Genomic DNA, 19,303 nt, shown 5'->3' with positions numbered 1-19,303 from the left:
GTACGTAGACTACCAGGCAGTAAAAACAGCATCCTGAAATTGGTTGCACGCAGATTGCACTGCACATATGCGAGTCACAGCCGCGCTATTTCGAATAGAATGGCTAAGCAATGCCTTGCTTATATTAATTAAATAAATGAAATAAAGTATATAATAAAAGGAGTTAGTACCTACCTACTAACATGTTTATAAGTATGTAAACAAACTAACAGATGAGTCTTTGTTACTTGAAATAAAAGTTTATTATTTTTATTATTATAGCGTTGGTGAGACCTTTGGTCTCAACTTTCTCTATGCATTGTGTTACAAGGCTCATAAAAGAGAGTGGTGGGTCAAAGCTCTATAATCCCTCTCCAACTTATTTGTGTCGCCAATTTTGCTGTCTTCCTATTATATTCCTAATTTTACTGGCACAAAAGGCTTAACTCCTACAACTCAATTTGATGGACAGTATTTTATTTGACGTGTTTCTTGCATGCCCTGTGAAGTGTTGCTGTTTATAGTCTAAACTAATATATTTTTCAAGTGATAGTAATATTGACAAGGCAGGTCAATGGTTTTAGGAAGGCATTGAGAGTGAATAGAAAACGATCATATTATATATCATACATAATATATTTATTGTACAACTACAATTGTTAAATAAACAAGACAAGCATGGCATAATGTCACACACTACACTATACTATCAAAGTGGTATGTAATATAATACACATTTATAAAAAAATAATTCAATTACGGTTATAGTTTTTATTATTTTTCATTATGTACTAAAAAAAGGAATAAAGTGATTAAAATAATATTTTTTTGTTATCACCAGATAGTTATGCAAAGCACAAATACTAGCTTTTAAAACAAGTTTTCGGAATAATCTTAAATGCATCAACTTATATTAACGTCTAAGAAATAAGTACATAATAATAACTTACATATAGAAACTAGGCCTTCCAAAGAATTTTTTTTATAATACACTTGTGGCATTTCATACATCTATATTTATATGTATATACTTTGTGCAAGAAGCCATTTACCAGTAACTAAAAAAGTTATTGTTATCAAAATTCTTACAAGATGGTAAAATCCTTCAAAAATTTAGCACCACTTCAACATTCTCACTTTTTAAAATACTGTTTACTATCATATAATACAATATTTATTCATACACAACATTGCAACCGATAGAGGTATTTGTGCAAAGTATGTTAAGGGGTGTAGAACCATTTTACTTTTAGCATCAGCGATCGGCGAATTAATCGCGCTGTGGTTTCTTAATGTACATTTCATACTGGAATTTTCTTAATTATTCGTAATACACCACAAAGCGAAAATATTAATTACGGAAATTGGCGTGAATGGCTTTTGTCGCACGCCAAGGCAAACCGAAATACAACCAGCATTGTTTACTGGATAGAGCCTATATTCAAAAGGTAATAAAGGGAATTTAATGTAAATAATTTGATCAAATTAAACGTTATTTTATCATGATTAAGAAGGTCCAAAATATATTTTCATTTAAGTAAACGCGTACTATTTTAAGCCACTTAAAAACTGTTTGTAGGAATTACTGTATAAACCAGTAAGTTGAGAATGGTCAATCTCCATATATACCTTGCAGTGTGGTACAAACTTAACTTAATTGGGTAACATAAATAAATTATATAATCAGTTGTCTAATAACTTTGATATGAACCTTATACAACATAATAAGGTCGACTTCTGATTCTCTAGGTACAAAGCAGCTAACTCTATAAAACCTATTGTTGATTCGGTGACAACCTAAAGGATCGCCATGTGTAACAAATACTTTCATATTTTTAAACATAGCAACATGTAGCAAGATGTAAGTGAATGTTCAATAATGTTTTACAATATATTATGCAGACTTTGCCAAGAGACAATAGAACACCACTGCATATCATGTCACTGCCCTGTAACAAGCATAGCACGTCCTTGGAAACAGTGTAATCTCAGAAAGCAAAATGTCACAGCCGTTCCTTGATAGTAATTTGTATTGCTTTACTGGGGACTACTGAAAACTAAGCCTATAACTACAAAAAAAAAAGATTCTGGCTTCAGGGTCTATCACATAGTTGCTAAAACATGCTGTTTATATACCAGGATCAAATACAGATTAACACAGTCACACAGAAAACTGTAAGTTTTTGTTCAGTGTTTGTATGCTCAGAGTTGTTATGCCATTTACTAATGCTAAAAGTATATAATTGTTCTTATGCCCTAATTAAAACATATAATATTTAGGCCTCTTAGTTAAAAATATGAAGAGGAGGGACAGCAAAAGATGAAGAATATAGAAAATATAAGAAGTTGGCTTGATTAAACTTGTTGGTCGATTAAGTTTACAGCGGAGGTTCATGCCACTTAACATGTTTTTCCTGAACTAGTTGGACAATTTTGACGTGGACTGCTTGGTACTTCTCAAACTTTGGTGGTATTGGACAGTGCCTGTAAGTAACTTCATCACCCGGTAAGGGCACGTATTCTCCTTCAATACTGCAAAAATTAAATATAAAATGGTTACAAGATTAAAAAAGGGTGCGTGATTGGGGTCCCCCGTCAGAATAAACTTCTGTTCTCTACATTTATACCAGTTAATGTCTCCTACCCCAAAAATTAAACAGAAGATATTGAACTATTTATTATCATCAATAATTATTTCATTCATACATATGGTAAACTTTATAATCAAAAAATCTCCTATTAATACTTATTGAAACATTAACTTATAACTTTGTTTGATAACTATTGTAAATATCTTACTCAGAAATGTGTAAGAAAATATCTTCACCGCCATTCTTAGGAGTTACAAATCCGTGACCCTTTTCACGACAGAATGACTTTATCTTGCCGTGTTCGAGTGGGTTTTGTAGTGCTCTTTCAGATCTGTGAATTGCAAGAAACAAGAATATTAATTGCAATAAAGGCCTACATCAATAATTGGAACTAATTCCATTGTATTTTCTATGTATAGATATCAAAACAAAACTTAAATACAGGTCTAAATCTATCCTTTTTCATAGGGAGCTATGGGTCAGCAAAACTAATAAAGCTTTAGCAAAGACAGTTGAGTGAGCTGAATTGGAACTTGTTGCATAGAAGTTTTCCAGATACTTGCATTTTCATAGAAGAAAATTCTGATATGAGCATTTAATTAGTTTACAATCCATATGCTTTACTAAAATACAGCCCAGTGGCTAGGATTTTTCTAAGTTAGTTTCTAGTGATATTTTTTTTACTTGAAACTTATAGTTTCAAGTAAAAAAAATATCACTTGCTTAAAAGGTAAAGGAAATACATTGTGAGGAAACCTGCATGAAAGTTCTCCATAATGTTTTCAAAGGTTTGTGAAGTTGACCAATCTGCCCTGGGCCAGCATGGTGGAATGCAGCCTCATTTTGGGAAGAGACCCGTGCCCTGAAGTGGGCTAGTGATGGGTTGATACAATGATGATGATGATGAATAGAAATTAGGCCATTAATTGTAGGTCTGCTAGTAGTAAGGATACCACAAGATCACACAGGTTTCCTCCAATGAGTAGGCTATAACATTCTCAAATTGACATTATACAAAGTTTCTGCCTGGAGGAGGCTGTTAGGCATTCTCTAATTGAAATTTGATAAAGTTTCTACAAACTGCAATGCAAAACATAGGCAATAGGCACAGATTACAGATTGCCTGTTTGTTGGTTCGACAATGTCTTGTATCATGTGCATCATGGTATTTTTGGTATGACAAGCGCTTGACTGCACTCACTGATGAAAAATGCATTCTAAGATGGAAGCGCTATTAACTTATAAAAGATCTAGAAATCCTAGAGTAATTAATTGAAATACTCACGTAGAAGCAGTACGATTCCTTCGTGTGATGATCGGGCTGGGCAATTGGAGATGTGCGTGTGTTTTGTTTGGGGAATCGTCGTTGTTAAACCCGTTGTCGCTAGACATTTTTGTGTCACTAATTACTTGCGTCCTGCTGATTGAAAATAGGCAACTGAAAAATGTGGATTAAACAAGAGCGGCAAAATCTGACGTCTAAATTCACCAAGAATTAAAATATAAACTTTAGAGTAAATACTGCGAGAGTAGATCGTAGGTACCAACTACCGACATGCGATGACAGTAGAAGATAAGTGACAGTGACATTTGACACCTGACATGCCTCAGCCTATCATATTTTTTCTTCAGTCTTTCCCATAGGGAAAAGGTAGAGGTATATCGCCGCACAGCCATGAAATCACACGTCATATATATTATGTTCATGGCATTATCACCTTTTATATGGCACGGTCAAGAAGCTGTAGGTTAAGAATGGAGCGAGCAGCATTTATATTTGAGTTTCAGTCAAATGCCTGCTTATCGCTATCTCATTCACGGTGGACGATCTCTCTTTTTCGCCGTTCACTTCGAATGAGATAGTGTATAGCGTAATGTGGCATTTGACTCCAACGTTGACGTCAACAACGTCAACCCCAAATGTTATTATATGAGAAGCGTTATGCTATTCGTTGCGATAGCGCGTTTAGCTTACGAGTACTACAATCTTAGTACATAATTCCTAAAAATAGGCTAGAAATGACTGTAGGTATGGCAGAGTAATGCATTACAAAAATCATTCCGCAATCACTAGTCTCATACTAGTACCTTATGTTATAAGTAGTAGAATGTAGTAGATTTGTCAACATAGTTGTCATGCATGTTTTACGTTAACCAATTCGATAATAGAGTGAATTTATTTCTAAAAATAATCTATTATTTTAGTTTTAAAAGTTTAACGGAACACAAGTAGTATTAAAACTAATATAATAGGTAAAACGAGGCGATTTAGATTTAGATTTAGTTTGACATTTAGATTTTTGAGGATGGATGGCGCGCAGCGAACGAAAAAGCATAGAAGCATTTCTCGTACTCAAAAATAGCGTAACGGAAACTATCCCGTGGTGGGAGGGGCTTATAAACTGTACCGCAAACGAATCTAGTTGACTCGCGACATTCGTGCGTAGTGGCGGCTAAACGAATTGCGTAAAACTAGATTTTAATAATTCAAAATGCCTTCATGTGTTGTGAAATGCTGTCGAAATCATAGCGATCATCACCACAAGGATAGTGGAATAACTTTTCACGTGTAAGTACACCGATAACTATACTAAAATCTAAATAATTACAATTACGTATTATCCATATGGATGGCTCAACCAATACACAATAACATAAAGAAGAAAGTATAATAACAAGAAAGTCTTCGAACAGTGCGTGTTGCCAGTGATGACCTATGGCTCTGAAACATGGTCGTTAACTATGGGCCTCATAAGAAGGCTTAGAGTCACTCAGCGGGCGATGGAGAGAGCTATGCTCGGAGTATCTCTACGCGATCGAATCAGAAATGTGGAGATTCGTAGAAGAACCAAAGTTACCGACATAGCTCAACGAGTCGCGAAGCTTAAGTGGCAATGGGCCGGGCACATAGTTCGGAGAAAGGATGGACGTTGGGGTCCCAAGGTGCTGGAATGGCAGCCCCGTACTGGTAAGCGCAGCGTTGGTCGACCCCCAACGAGGTGGACAGACGACATTAAGCGCGTCGCAGGTAGCCGTTGGATCCAAGCGGCTCAGAATCGTGGAACTTGGAACTCCCTACAAAAGACCTATGTCCAGCAGTGGACGTCTATCGGTTGATGTGATGATGATGATGATGATATGGATGGTGTTATGCCATATGTAGTTAAAACGTTGGCTGCTTATTAAATATTAGTTAAACGTTAACGCAATAACGTTTTATTATATATTAGACAATATACCTACTTAAAATTCGTTGTTTTGTGAGTTATCTACTCATTATACATGAGTGTAGATTTATGTTATAAATGTTTTTCTGCAATAAAGGTTTCCGCAACATAAGCTTGATGTCTATTTGTATATTTTTTAATATTTGTACACCTGAGTTCGTCTGCACTATTTTCACTGGTATCGGTATCGTCGATAATTTATTTTATAAATATTGGTTTGCATTCCATTATACCGACAGAAGTACAAAACGATGCATCCGCATCCCTATTTTTTCTTATCGTCTTGAATAAACCTTATCGGTGCGGCCAGCGGTACCAATAAACTACCTAACCTACTTAACTATTCTTTGTTAACCTTCTCTTCAACATTTACAAAACTACCGCCACTAGATGGCGCCTTAAATAATTTGGTTTTTAATTTTATTCTTCTACAAGTATTATAAATAATCTAATAAATGTTTATGTAAATAAAAGGTAGATTATTTTAAGAAATGTTATAGATATATTTTACAATGATTAATTACAAATGTTTATCTGTACCGTTGCACATAGGTGAAATAGGTCAAACTTCTTTGGATTATATTTATAAAATGCTCAATATGAATTCGAATCAAAATATAAAATAATTATAGCTTGTACACGTATGTTGAAGTCGGGCGGGCCTAAATAGAAACAATGAAACCGATGCGGTACACTGGCCGGAATTCGTGTACAAACGTGTACCAACTAAAATTATTTTATACTTTTAAAGTGTTTGTAGTCAGTTTTGTAAATTTAAACGCGGCAACGTTTGATGAAATGTGTATAATCTCCAGGGTACAAGCTATAAAGGCCTTCCTTCATCAAGATCGGTGCAGTGGTTGAGCCGAACATAGGTAACAAACAAACAGACACACTTTCACATTCATAATAATAGAATGTTGTTAATAGAGTGCATTTAGTTTGGAGTAAATCGGCGTTTATTATGACGCTATTTTAATCTAATTTATTTTGCTTTCCTTATTGCATAAAATCATCCAACGATTCCAGAGACTGCCGATTGGTCCTGCGCAGCCGCGGCACTACGTAACTACCGGCCAATCACGCTTGGTCCCGTGTCGTACGACAAATAGAAGAACCTATTAAGAGCTCTTTGCGACTCAAGTTCCTTCTTTTAAAGGGCGTGCGTTTATTTACTAATTGGTACTAGTTTCGAAAGACAATTTCTTAGAAACGCGTCTTCTATGCTTTTTTCGTTCGCTGATGGCGCGCTTCAGAGGTTAAATCTTTTACAAACATAAGGACGGTTGGACAGACAAACAGCGAAACAAGAAGAGTTCCCTGTTCGTAATGTGAGGGAGTCAGGAATAGGACGTTTTGTTTCTGAATGATAATCCTTATTTTTAAAAACTCGAAGGCTAATTATAAGTCATATTTGTAGGTATTATGCTATATTATAAACCGTTATTTTAAAATAACACTGTTTTAAGCGATGGTAATAACCCCATGTACTGTTCTGTAACTATGGCAAAAAAATCACATGTACCTAACACATAATGTAAATAGCGTATGTCGGCCAGGCGCTACGCCCGATGGAATGATACGAAGATGGTGGGCGCGATAACGCTTTTCTCTTGCGTGATCATTTCTCTCAACTCCTACCATGTTTAGAGGCCCCGTTATGAAACTTTGTTCCAAAGACATCAGTGGTAAATAAATAAAAGTTGAAAGTTGAGTCATATATATTACGTTTATTTACATTTTGTTTCTAATACTCAACAAAGATTATCACAATATAAGCTAGGTATATTTATTAAACGGTTCAACTCTTTAACATTTTTATTAAGTTTTTACTATTTCTTTTGCTGTATTCTTATTTAAATGACACAATTCATTTGTATTTCAAATAGTATGGTAAGTTTCAATACACATTCTTGGCTCCTCAGGCAGGCGTAGTTTAATTTTCGGCACACGGATACCTTCCCAATCACCCTGGAACAACGGCAAAGGAATCATTATCAGACCACGTCTGTCATAAGGCCCATTTATAGTTATGAAAATGAAGCTTAATTTTGTATAATACTCTGCGAAAAGCAGGAGAATCTGTATGGTGTAATTTATAATTTCATGAATCCTTATACTATAATAATATATAATAAATAATTTATCTAAGGCCCTCCCACCTAGATAGATAAGGCGGGGGTAAGTAAGGTATAAAACGCGACACATTTGGCGAATTTTTTATCCACTTATAAACGAAACGAAAAACGTTTCACAGGATGTTTCATTTCTAAGCTGACAAAGTTAGCTTTTGTCGTGGGATTAAAAAAAAACTTTAATGGTGGAATATCGATATCGAAATCATAATACCTGAAACCTGTTTCCATCGGACTTATTGCACTGCATGGATATGGGAGACTCTGTATACAGCGTGTGTAGAGCCTTGGCTCGCAGCGGAGTCCAAGGCCTGATCGACAGGTAGTTGGTTCGTGGCGTCGCTTTGAAATCTATTGATATGTTGTCCCAACTGAAATAACATTAATAAGGTTCATTTTGAATATTCCGTATTTAGCATTCGTTCAAGTTAATAATTTCAACGCAAATAAAAGAATCAAATGATGGACTGCGGCATGGTGGACGCGGCATGTTGCGTGACGTGCTCCTTGCATGTCCTGTGAAGTGTTGCTCTGCTTAGAGGGGATGGTTTTCCACTTACCACCAGGTGCACAATCGACTTGGTCCGTCAATATTACAAAAAAAAGTGCCGTGTTGAAGGCAGGCCAGAATTCAGTAGTCACTAAACGGACGGAAAATGGGCAGCAGCGTCCTCTCTTCTACTACTACCATCCACTGCAATCACTAACCCGTCTGCCCAGCATGATTATGCGCAAACCCTCCCGTTGGGAGAAACCTTTAGTAATAAATTTGGTTTTTTTTATTACTTTAAGTCCATACGACAAATTAAAAATATGATAATACAAACAAAAAATACCACACCTTGTGGCAAAAACCATAGACAAGTTAGGATATATCATATATGAGTTGCCTAGTGAACATCAAATGGTGAAAGGTAAATGTATGCCTAAGAATCTTTTTTGATGAGACGTTACTAACTTAGGCATTGACTTGTTCCACATTAGTGAAAACGGGCAATAGTCGAGTAATCTGCACTTAAACAAGACCATCCATTATAGCCGCGTCGTATTTACGCTTGTTCGATGTTATATGCAGAATGATGCTAGAGCTGTCAACCCAACCTGTAAAAAAGTACAAGTCCCTGTTTAGACAAAAATAAACTTTTCGCACTTACCGTTTCTCAAACTCGAAGTATTCCTGAAGCGCAGTATTGGACACAGCGCTTTTGCATACCTCGAGCTCGGTGGCGGGGTAGTAGTGCATGTAGTTGACGCACATCTCATCAGTTATTGCGTGGCCGCCTATGGTCGCGTTTTCCTTGTCTTTGGTATTGTAAATGCAGGTCGTCTCCAAATAGTCGCCCTAAAATTTAATGAAACTTTTTTTATATTTCATTCAATATGTCAATAAATATATTGCTTATGGGTTGTAATACAAATAAAAAAAAAGGTTTTTTTAAAAATAAAAAATAAAGTATGCAGCCCATAGAATATGCAAACGTTAAGTTGCCTATTCTTCTCCGGTCACAACTCTCGGGTAGCCAGGTATGAACAGGCAAACAAAAAAACCAGGGAAATATACATCTTGGTGAAGGTCGTAATATCAGGATCCTATACTAGATTACATGATAACTTATTGATGTGAAACATCAATTGGTGCGTCTTTTCAGTCAAGGCAACCCGCACGGCAAATCTTATGACACTAACTTATGCCGTCATGCTACCAAATCGACTCTTTTTTGTGTGTATGACAGTATGAAGTCAAATATTACTTCCGTTACGGAAGATATATTTAACTTCATACTGTCATTATTGGTTTTATTCATTCTTATATTAACTTAACTTCAATTTTATACTTCTGCCGGGCATCCTGAAACATGATATTGAATGTATATTTGATATAGATAAATAAATGTCATATAGGAATCTTACCGGCAAAACTTTGACAGGCCGATGTAAGATCCGGATTTCCTGAAAGTGTGTGGAGTAATGGAAGTCTCGATTGAGCATAGGAAGTTCAACGCCGCGGCGGGAGTGTCGCGTCCAAACTGCGACACCCGTCAAATGCGTGTGTAGCTGACTGCCGAACACTATGATACCTTCCTCCGGAAGACCCTGAAATAACGTGTCCAGATTCATTGCGCAGCCGTTAATGGATACAAAAGATAGCATGCTAAAGCATTTTCAAAATACCAGTCAACTCTTTGAACGTTTCTGAAAAACGAGAGGAGTGGCTAAAAACTGATTTTAAGGGATTTCTGGGTTAGTTTCGTTTTTACGCTTTTTCAAAAATATCTTTCAAATGCTGTAGGACTTTTCTGAATCTTTGATGAATATTGAATATTAGCGTGCGCTTCACAATCACAAGATTGCTAAGTAATCAATCTGTAGATTACTGATAGCTTGAATATAGAAAATGGGCAACAGTAATTAAACTACCTCTAATGTTCACAGTAACAGTAATTAAACTACCTCTAACGTTTACAATAAAGTGGGGAAAATAGGTAAAAACGTGCTCGGGTTCTCTGTTTTTGGACACAAAGCACTGCATGCAATAATAATACTGTAGGCATAAATTAGGATTCTGTATATTCTAAATTCTGTGGCTCTCCTACTATTTAAATGAAAGGCGAGGCATATGTCATTAATAGTGCAACAGTAAAAAGGCTGAAGTATAGTATTACCACGCCCGTGCATTGTGGAATGCAATATCCAGTGAGAGGGAACGCTTCCTGTCCGCCCGGGATAGCCATCTTGTCGGTGTACTCGAGTCCTAGCTCCATTATAGCCGCGTCGTATTTACGCTTGTTCGCTGTTATATGCAGGATGATACCCGAGCTGTCTACCCAATCTGTTAGAAATACAAGACCTTGTTTATTCTTTGAACGACTTGTCAACGCTTCCAGACAAAAAAAAAAACGTGTGTGTACTCTTGTACACGCGTTAGAAGTTATACTTATTTGGCGTAACTGGCCTTATTCTACGTTTGCAGTAAAAATTACACTAACAATAGAAAAAAAGTATTGTTTGAATTATTGAAGTTACCGTTAAGTCAACCGTCAAACGTTTTTTAGAAAAACTAAAATGTTGACTATAGCTAACTTCATTGTGTCGGTTTTTTGTGACGGTGTTCACGCGCACCGTAAAAATTTACTCTCACCATTTTTCCCTACCGCGCCAAAATAAGTATAGCTTTTACTAAACTAAACCAATTACTGTGAAGGTCATGGAATGGTGGCTAGAATTCTGGCTCCATTACTGCTCTGAGCAGCCAGGCCGATCGTTTGGGCAAAGAATAAGCAAGCTCTTCAGTCACCAGATGAGACAATAAACCACGGTGTAATTGCAAATTATTTTAAGGCTTTGACTGCATTCTCATCTGGAGGTTTGAAAGAACTTTTAGACGTGTCACCATGCGATTGAGCGTTCCGATGTTATACCACGTAGAAACAATATGGAAAGAGAAGAGACGTTACGTTTAGTAAAGCCCGCTATCTTCTTAGGTTACATGATTCCTTACCACCAGGGGATTGTAGTCATAGGCTAAGTTGTAGTGGAATAAAAAAAACTACAAAGTTCAAAAATACTAAAAAACACGCTTGGTATGAAAAACCAAACTAATTTCTACCTTTCAGTTTAGTTTGTTTCTAAAGTTGTGTTTTTTTAACCATTTTTAATCAGAGCTAAATTAATCGGTCCCATGGATATATTCCAAGATGAAAATTATAAAAATTAAAAAAAGTTGTATTTTATTGAAAAATGGAAGAGTCTTATCAAATTAGTGTATTGTCATCGGTCTTGGATATATGTACAAAGTTTGAACGAAATGAGAACGTTCGAAGAGGGTCAAAATAAAGTCCAAAGGAGTCGGTTACATATACAAACATACAGGTGAAGCTAATAAAAAGCGTGTAAAAATCGTAGCTCAAGGTATAACGTACCATTCCGTAATTCAGGGTTGTTATAATGTACTTCGAGCATAACATATTTGTTCGCTTTGGGACCACCCAGCGGTAACCCAGCTTCATCTGGGTACGCGAACGGTGGCGCTCCCATCGCCCAGGCCGCTTTCACCTAGCAAACGATTAGTGTAAAATAAGTAGAATAAGTGGCAGGCTCATTCAGTATGTCGGCAGTTAGAAAATAATGTTAAAAATCAAACCATAAAAATTTTAAATTATGAAACCTCTTTTGCTAGCCCAGATGCAGTCTGGTACTGGATTTCTTCTGGGAATTAAGGCTCTGGCAACCGATAAGTGGCGTTTTAATAATAATACTTTTTAATGCAGAATAAAATTCCATATTTTGTTAGTAACAATATTAAACTTAGAACTATCTTAAAAAACTTGCGCCTCCTAAAGCTAGCATGAGCATCATTCAAAGTTCTCCAGAGAGGACTGTCTAGTCTACGAGCTGAGGGCGTTAGTGCTACACGCAAGTGTGTTCATCATGGACGCTTTTGCGCATAACCGTGTAGGTTTTATTTTGTATTTTAAAATAAATCTCACTTTAGAGCACGATTTTGTAGACTCCGGTCGTTTATCAGAGAAACAATTGCCTTCGTAAAATGGAATATCCTGATTAGGGTCTGCATCGCAATAGAATACTTCCATATGATGTACCAAACCTTCGTTACCTTTCGTTATGGTCGACTCAAACTGGAACAAAAAAAAAGTTTGATCTAGAATGGTGGAATAGTGAAATGAATATACCTATAAGCCTACTTACAGTCTAAAGAATTGACATACAAAATAAGTATTAAATGTTAAAAAGTGTCTAAGATTTTATTGTTACTTTTACACAAACTATATCCGGCCTTCTAATGACTAAGTCTGATATGAATTCTTGATCCCGTAGGCATAAATTTTATACCTATAACAAATTCACGTTTTTTTCCGTGCGGTGGGAGGCTTTGGCCGTGGCTAGTTACCGCATTAACGAAAAAGATGTGCCGCCAAACGATTTAGCGTTCCAGTACGATGCCGCGTAGAAATCGATTGGGGTTCACCGTAATATATACATTCAAAAAAAGCTAAGCACTAGATACTTACTATTTTACGAGTTTTGCGACCTCAAGCTACGGAAACCTGATGTAAGCTATCAAACTCATCATATGGATCTAATGTTTTAGGCATATGCAATAGCATAGTTGATTTATGTTTCTATCCTTGTGGGGTCATCGAATGCTATTCGGTACATAATAGCTAATTCAGTATAACTTTTCTAACCAATTGCCAGCTTGTCTTGTGTAAACAAACAAATTGATATTTTGACAGTTGTTAAGAGGTATATAACCTATATATAACAACATAACAACACAACAACTGTCAGAAAAGTTATGAGGACGATAACCAACCAGCCCTTTACGTATATTTTATGTTTACCTTTATAATATGGTGTTCGCTCTCAGTGACGTACTCCGGCAGTTTCACAACATTACACCAGTACGTGGTGTCACCTCCAGGCACCTTCAGGTCTTTGTTGGTGACGCGTAACATCTGACCCGGCTGTTGTGGCGTGCCCGGCGGAGTTAGTAATCGCACTCGGATGAAGCCGTGATCGTGGGGCAATGTGCACGATACGCATAGACCTTTGGAGGAGAATAGCTTGTCGATTCCACGGGCCCAGATCACGTGCACAGTGCCGTCCTGAAAATTATGCAGACACTATACAACTTGCTTGTTCAGTGACTTTTCTGAGGGTTCCTAAATTATGGCCGTTATTATTGAACAGTTTTTTGTCACAGAGCTCGTCCGGAAAAATCTCTCCTCCTCAGTCGTTCACTCTTGACAGAGTGGTCGTGGTTGACGATGATATATTTCTATGGCTACAGCAGCCCCTGCGATGCGGCTCCAGTTGTTACGATCTTCAGCGTGTCGGGAACATTGGACTATGGAGGTTTGTGTTGCAGCTTTTATTATGTCTGTCCAACGAGTGGGTGATCGACCGCGAGACCATTTGCCTTCCCCTTTCCCCTGGAAAACAAGTCGTTCCATGGATTGTTTATTCCTAGTTATGTTTTAATATAATATGGACTAACATTTGGAATAAATAAAAGTAAATAAAACATCCAAACAAACAAATTGTAATAAACAGCACTAAGAATCAGTTAGGAATCCCGATTCCTGAACGAAAACTGTAGGTCTTGGTAGGCGGTCAATGTCAGTGGGAAAAAAGGGGGAATTAACCGGTGATGGTGGAAAAGCAGGCATGGTTGAAACTAAAAAGTACAGTTGGTAGAAGTTTAAAAGGTCATTCTGTTCTCTTACACCTAATTATGAGAAGAAGTAATTGTTAATAAAGGAAAGTAAAACGAACAACCACTTTAATTGCGAGTCATTGAAACGTACTTTCTTACAAACCACAAGTTGCTGACGAGATTGGAGATGAGTATTAACACATTTACATTAAACCTAGTTGCTAGAAGCCGTTATAAGCACCATTGTGACAAAATAAAAATCGGATATAGTTTAGGCATGATAATTAAACTTTATAAAACTATTCAAACCTATTAAGTCGGCAGGTACTATGATAAATTATAAGTAGATACCTGCTTTAAATAAAGCGAAAGCAAAGTATTAGTATGAAAAATGTTTACCTAGTAGGTAACTAAAATAAATCTCGAAGTACAAAGTAAATAAATAACTTAAATATGTGCACTGTATTTTATTTATGAGAGCCTAACCCAATGTTTCTAACAGTTTCTAAAGAACTTGAGGATTCGCATCTGCACAGTCGACGATAAAAATACTACCACCATGTTTGTATACTGCGTAAGGGCCGCTAAACTATGGCTATTAGTAGTAGCAGAGCTTTTCACGACAGAGCTAGTAGTACTACCACAATGTTATTTTTAATTTCTGCCACTGTTGCAATGATTTGTGCCAGTCTGGCGGGCTTGGTTGCCGGTGTAATTAAAGGGACCAAAGAGCAACTACTGAGTTTCTGGCCGGCTCTTCTCGGTAGAATCTGCTTTCCGATCCGGTAGCAGAGTCACTACAAACAGATATACTTACTTGAAGTTCCAAAAGTGCTTATAAAGTAGGCCTACTTGAAATAAATCAATTTAGAATTTTGACGCCTTTGATTGATGGACACAGGGCAGCACGTCGCAGATCGTGTTCCTGGCATGCCATTTATGCCTACGAAATCCTATAGTCAGTTATATTAATTTAGTTTTATGTCATCAAGCTCAAGCAGTATCTTAGAATAGTCAACCTTCTTTATCGTGACTATAGCGTACTTATTTATAGCGTGAACTGGGTTTGCGAGCTTCCATGGACTGAGCGCAGTGGAATAATCATATCGACCCATTATCTCATCAAATAGGAAGAGAAATTTGTAGACATAATTATCTCTTAGCGCGCATGTTACCAGCAAGAATTCCCTGGCAAAAACGGCGTGGATTTAGAACATGTGTTTATACCTAGATATGTATTAAGACGAGCATATCCATTGAAACTAAAACTATGTCAAATTACTACATTTGTAATACCTCAATCAAGTAGTCATCAGGATCGCAGGTGTCGAAGTCACGTTCAAACACAACACTCCTACTTTTTAAATCGATGTAAAACCCTTCGCAGTTTTGGTGAGCGTCTCTTAACAGTCTACCATTATTATCTGCGTGCATATCCTAAAATTAAAAGTTTTTATTTATTTATTAGACGATCAATATTCTTTAAAAAATCAGTTATAATATTAATTTATATCCTAATCTCCGGTCTCGGTTAAAAAACCGGCTTGAAATTTAATTTAACAAATTGTCACTTTGTCAGATCAGTGTCAGCGGTGATCATTGGTGAAATTCACACACCTTTGAGAACATTATGGAGAATTCTCATGGATGCAGGTTTCCTCACGATGTTTTCAGTTACCATTGAAGCAAGTGATATTTTAATTAATTAAAACGCACATAACTTGAAAAGTAAGAGGAACGTGCTTGGTTTCAAACACCGAAAGTGAAGTCAAAGTCCTACCCACTTAGCTAGTATATTATTTAATAATTTATAAAGATGTATGGACTACATATCCTCTTCTTGGCCAGGTTTAGTCATCGCAAATCAGTCGTTCGCGCCGTTGAAGAAATTAAGACTAAAATGGGTAAATGGCTCGGTAGAAACAAAGCTTTATTTTTTATTTAATTTTTTTATATAAAAAAAGCAATGTGTCATCTATTGTTTCAAAACATGTCTCATTGCAATATGGACCTTTTAAAAAGTGGATCGAAACTGCAACGTTTTCTACTAGATGAAGCTACAGTCGCTATAAGACTGATATGAAAGGCATATACTAATTTCGGCATCGACGGTAGGAGAGCCGTAGCTTAATTGGAAAAAGCGCTCAGGCCGCGATTGCCCGAGAGGCGCAGGTTCAAATCCTGTGTGAATTTTTTTTTTATGCATTTAAAATTTATACTTTTATTTTATTATTTTACTTACCTCAAAATGATCGCGTCCCATATAATCAGTCCAAACCAAGCATACATCTGAGTTCTTCAAGTCACCGCGGTCAGAAAATCCAATTGCAAACCAATTAATGGTGGAGGCTTTATTGGAAAATTCCAGACAAAAACGTATTTTGCGAGCTGCGTAGTCCACCCTCCATTTTAGCGTAATCTCTCCTTTAGGATCCAGCACTGATTCGCTTCCCGCTATCAAGTGATCTGTTCCTTTGAAAATTATAACAATATATTATTAAAATAACTTTTATTAATTCCAAGTTTTCAATTTAAGGGAATTTGTTGTAATTTTTATATTAAGAAAAATCGCCGTGAATTACTCGCGTTACGTGCTCGCTACGCAAAACTTAATAAATATGAACAATTCAAATAAAGAAATAAACAATGTTTATGTGATGACCATGAATTTTTTTTCAGCGTCTGGGTGTTTAGCTGTATATTATAAGTATTTATTATTTATTTGGCCTAGAAGGAGTTGTGTGCCGTACATAGTAGTAGGTATATTTAGTATATTTAATCTACCTATTTGCTAAAAAATGTGTGTCATAGATTTTAAAATCAACTCACACAAAGCTTGATAAACCAAAGTTTATTTTAATTAACTGAACCATCTACATGAAAATATTAAGAATCTCTGTACCTACCTAATATTTTAGAGAGAAAAGCTTGTTATGTTTGTTTGTTATTTCCCAATAGGCTCCGAAAATACTGGACCGATTTTAACAAAAAGATACTTTATTATAAGGAAGTAACATAGGCTATCATTTATACAAAAAAAATGGAGATTCTTAAGAAAATTGCAATAATGCAAACGAAAGTATTAAAATTTTGGACTACACCTCAACAAAACAGTTATTTTAGAGCTGAACTAGAACTAGGTAGGTACGTATTTTAATATATTCTCTCTCAACTTAGCGGTTATTATTTGTCGTTAGTAATTGAAGCTAAAACCGACGTACACCAAATTCTCCATCGAACCTGGTCATATCCATTTACTGACTCCAGTTAACATGGCTTACGCAGCGCAATCGACTATTTTATGTTACTGTTTCTGCCAAAAAAACTCTCAAATAAACTGTTCCTACAGGAAAAACAGACACGGACGAAGTCGCGGACGACAGCTAGTTTGAGAATAAGTAAAAATAAGAAGCAAAATTTCAAATACACTTACCCGATTTGTTAATTGTAAAGGAATAGTGATAATAAATTAACGTTAAAAATACAGTAACTACGCACTTCATCGTTTCTTTTTTTTTTTTTTTTAAACAACACGTACGTTTTGTTTAGGTTAGGTTGTTTGTAGGGATCTTCATCCTTTGAAAGTCGGAGTATTAATGGATCGTAGGCAACAGGCGAGATGAAAATGAAGGTGCCTCCTCTCGTAGGCGCTACGAAATATGTAGGGTTAGAATATAATGGACTATAGGGGCTGTAGGGTAGGTACAGTCGGCAAGAAAAGTTTAAATACGGTTTCATAAAATAAAGTTTTATGCACTTATTAATTTGGCGATGCTCAAATTAACAATAGTGATGCCAAAATGTATGTGCGACTTGAAGCTATTTGAAAGAACTTATTTAGCATGTCTGAGGAACAAAACCTGTGTCTGTCATCGATCTCAGGTTTCTTGGAATACTTAATGCTTCTTGCCATTATTCCACGCTACGTGGTGTCGGAAAAACATGTCTGCTTTTTCTACTCCCTTTTACATTAGGGCAACTAACTATCTGCTTCTTTTACAGGGGTATCCTTTTTTGCACAATCCTTGCATCTTTTCTTTGGTGTTCTACATAAACAATTAACATTCTTCCTCCGCATTAAATAACTATACCATGCCAAACTTTCTGGTATGGTATAGTCATTCAACGCAGATAATATATTAATATCTTATTTTATTAAGATTCGCATTTCGTTTGCGTGTACTTACTCTACTTTTCATGCGTCCCTTTTACAACTCAATATTCTAATGAACATGACGGGTCTGATGACCGTTTTGTTATTTAGGTTTTTCGGCCCGTGACATCCAACTTGACATCTCATACCTCCACAAAAATATAAACAAATCCCATTATATTATCCGTAGCACTATTTTAAAGAAATTAAGGATTTATTTACAATGCTAGGACATTATAAGTCGGATTAGTAGTCTTGTATCTAGACTACCACCAGTAAGGCTATCATGTGCACCGAGATATAAATATGTTTACACTTTTTCAGCGGCTTGCACTAGAGTTTTTATAAGAAAGATGAAATAAAATGGAAAATCCTTTACATATAAGGGTTATGTTAAAATGTTACGGTAGGCAGACTTTTGTGGCTGTATGAAGTACAGGCCATTAGTCTTTCTCGTCTTATTTCATAGAAAAAGGACGAGAAAATTGTAGATTTCATCTCGTGGCGCGCATCTTAGCTCTACAGAGCGTCTTTGGAGTCCTAGTTTAATGTTAACGAATGTAAGTAGTCATTTCCATCATCTCACTGTAACGAAAACTAATGAAAATTCTAAGCGTAAATGCCTTCTATAGGTCTATTTGAAAGAATAAAGTTTTGACAATAAGTACCAATTAATTGAATACGTTTCTAGTGGCGACTGTACTTAATATTTTATACGCAATCCGAGTACCTACGTGGAAGTATTTTCAGCTAAGTATTATATTTGTACCGTCGGTGCACATCCCGGAATGCGGCGTCGCTCCGTCTTCCCTTTATTAAATTCCAGCTGAATTACTTCGCCGCCCCGAGCGGCATGCCGGCAACCGCTTTAACTTCGATAATGACTTTGAAATTCACACCACAACCATTAGTAAAGGGTAATGCCGACCTCCCTGGCGCGTCGGTGAGCGTTGCGGTTTTAAGTGGGAGGTCCCGGGTTTGATTCCGGCAAAGGCTATTTGGGAATTCATAATTTCTGAATTTTTCCACGCCGTTACTAG

The 19,303-nt window shown here is 36.4% G+C and overlaps 2 protein-coding genes across 2 annotated transcripts; both read right to left on the bottom strand.

Annotated features, from left to right (window-relative positions):
* Positions 1-753: 753 nt before the first annotated feature.
* Positions 754-4,131, bottom strand: LOC120628946 (cold shock domain-containing protein CG9705). Its single transcript, XM_039897633.1, has 3 exons — positions 3,856-4,131; positions 2,779-2,901; positions 754-2,511 (listed from the first exon to the last, which is right to left on the bottom strand). Exons 1-3 carry the CDS (start codon positions 3,960-3,962, stop codon positions 2,358-2,360), a joined length of 384 nt encoding a protein of 127 aa, XP_039753567.1. The 5' UTR covers positions 3,963-4,131; the 3' UTR covers positions 754-2,357.
* A 3,473-nt stretch (positions 4,132-7,604) lies between these two features.
* LOC120628782 (tyramine beta-hydroxylase) lies at positions 7,605-17,384 on the bottom strand. Its single transcript, XM_039897401.1, has 11 exons — positions 17,369-17,384; positions 16,353-16,582; positions 15,407-15,547; positions 13,296-13,559; positions 12,420-12,569; positions 11,853-11,985; positions 10,596-10,762; positions 9,844-10,026; positions 9,087-9,274; positions 8,147-8,303; positions 7,605-7,768 (listed from the first exon to the last, which is right to left on the bottom strand). The coding sequence occupies exons 1-11, from the start codon at positions 17,382-17,384 to the stop codon at positions 7,679-7,681; spliced, it is 1,719 nt and encodes a 572-aa protein (XP_039753335.1). The 3' UTR covers positions 7,605-7,678.
* Positions 17,385-19,303: the final 1,919 nt, after the last annotated feature.

Source organism: Pararge aegeria, chromosome 13 (genome assembly GCF_905163445.1).
Source record: "Pararge aegeria chromosome 13, ilParAegt1.1, whole genome shotgun sequence".
In the NCBI taxonomy this organism is placed as follows: domain Eukaryota; kingdom Metazoa; phylum Arthropoda; class Insecta; order Lepidoptera; family Nymphalidae; genus Pararge; species Pararge aegeria.
Note: the sequence above shows the minus strand (reverse complement) of the source record. Positions and strands in the feature narration are given on the sequence as shown.

What these genes read in the sequence shown, in the direction of transcription:
- LOC120628946 (XM_039897633.1), bottom strand. Translation starts at nt 3,962, where the DNA reads ATGTCTAGCGACAACGGGTTTAACAACGACGATTCCCCAAACAAAACA. An exon ending in AGGAATCGTACTGCTTCTAC is followed by an intron (nt 2,902 to 3,855) that starts GTGAGTATTTCA and finishes TGCAATTCACAG; the next exon opens with ATCTGAAAGAGCACTACAAA. An exon ending in ATTTTCTTACACATTTCTGA is followed by an intron (nt 2,512 to 2,778) that starts GTAAGATATTTA and finishes TAATTTTTGCAG; the next exon opens with TATTGAAGGAGAATACGTGC.
- LOC120628782 (XM_039897401.1), bottom strand. An exon ending in GCGAACACCATATTATAAAG is followed by an intron (nt 12,570 to 13,295) that starts GTAAACATAAAA and finishes TTTTTGTTCCAG; the next exon opens with TTTGAGTCGACCATAACGAA. An exon ending in CTACAAAATCGTGCTCTAAA is followed by an intron (nt 11,986 to 12,419) that starts GTGAGATTTATT and finishes ATCGTTTGCTAG; the next exon opens with GTGAAAGCGGCCTGGGCGAT.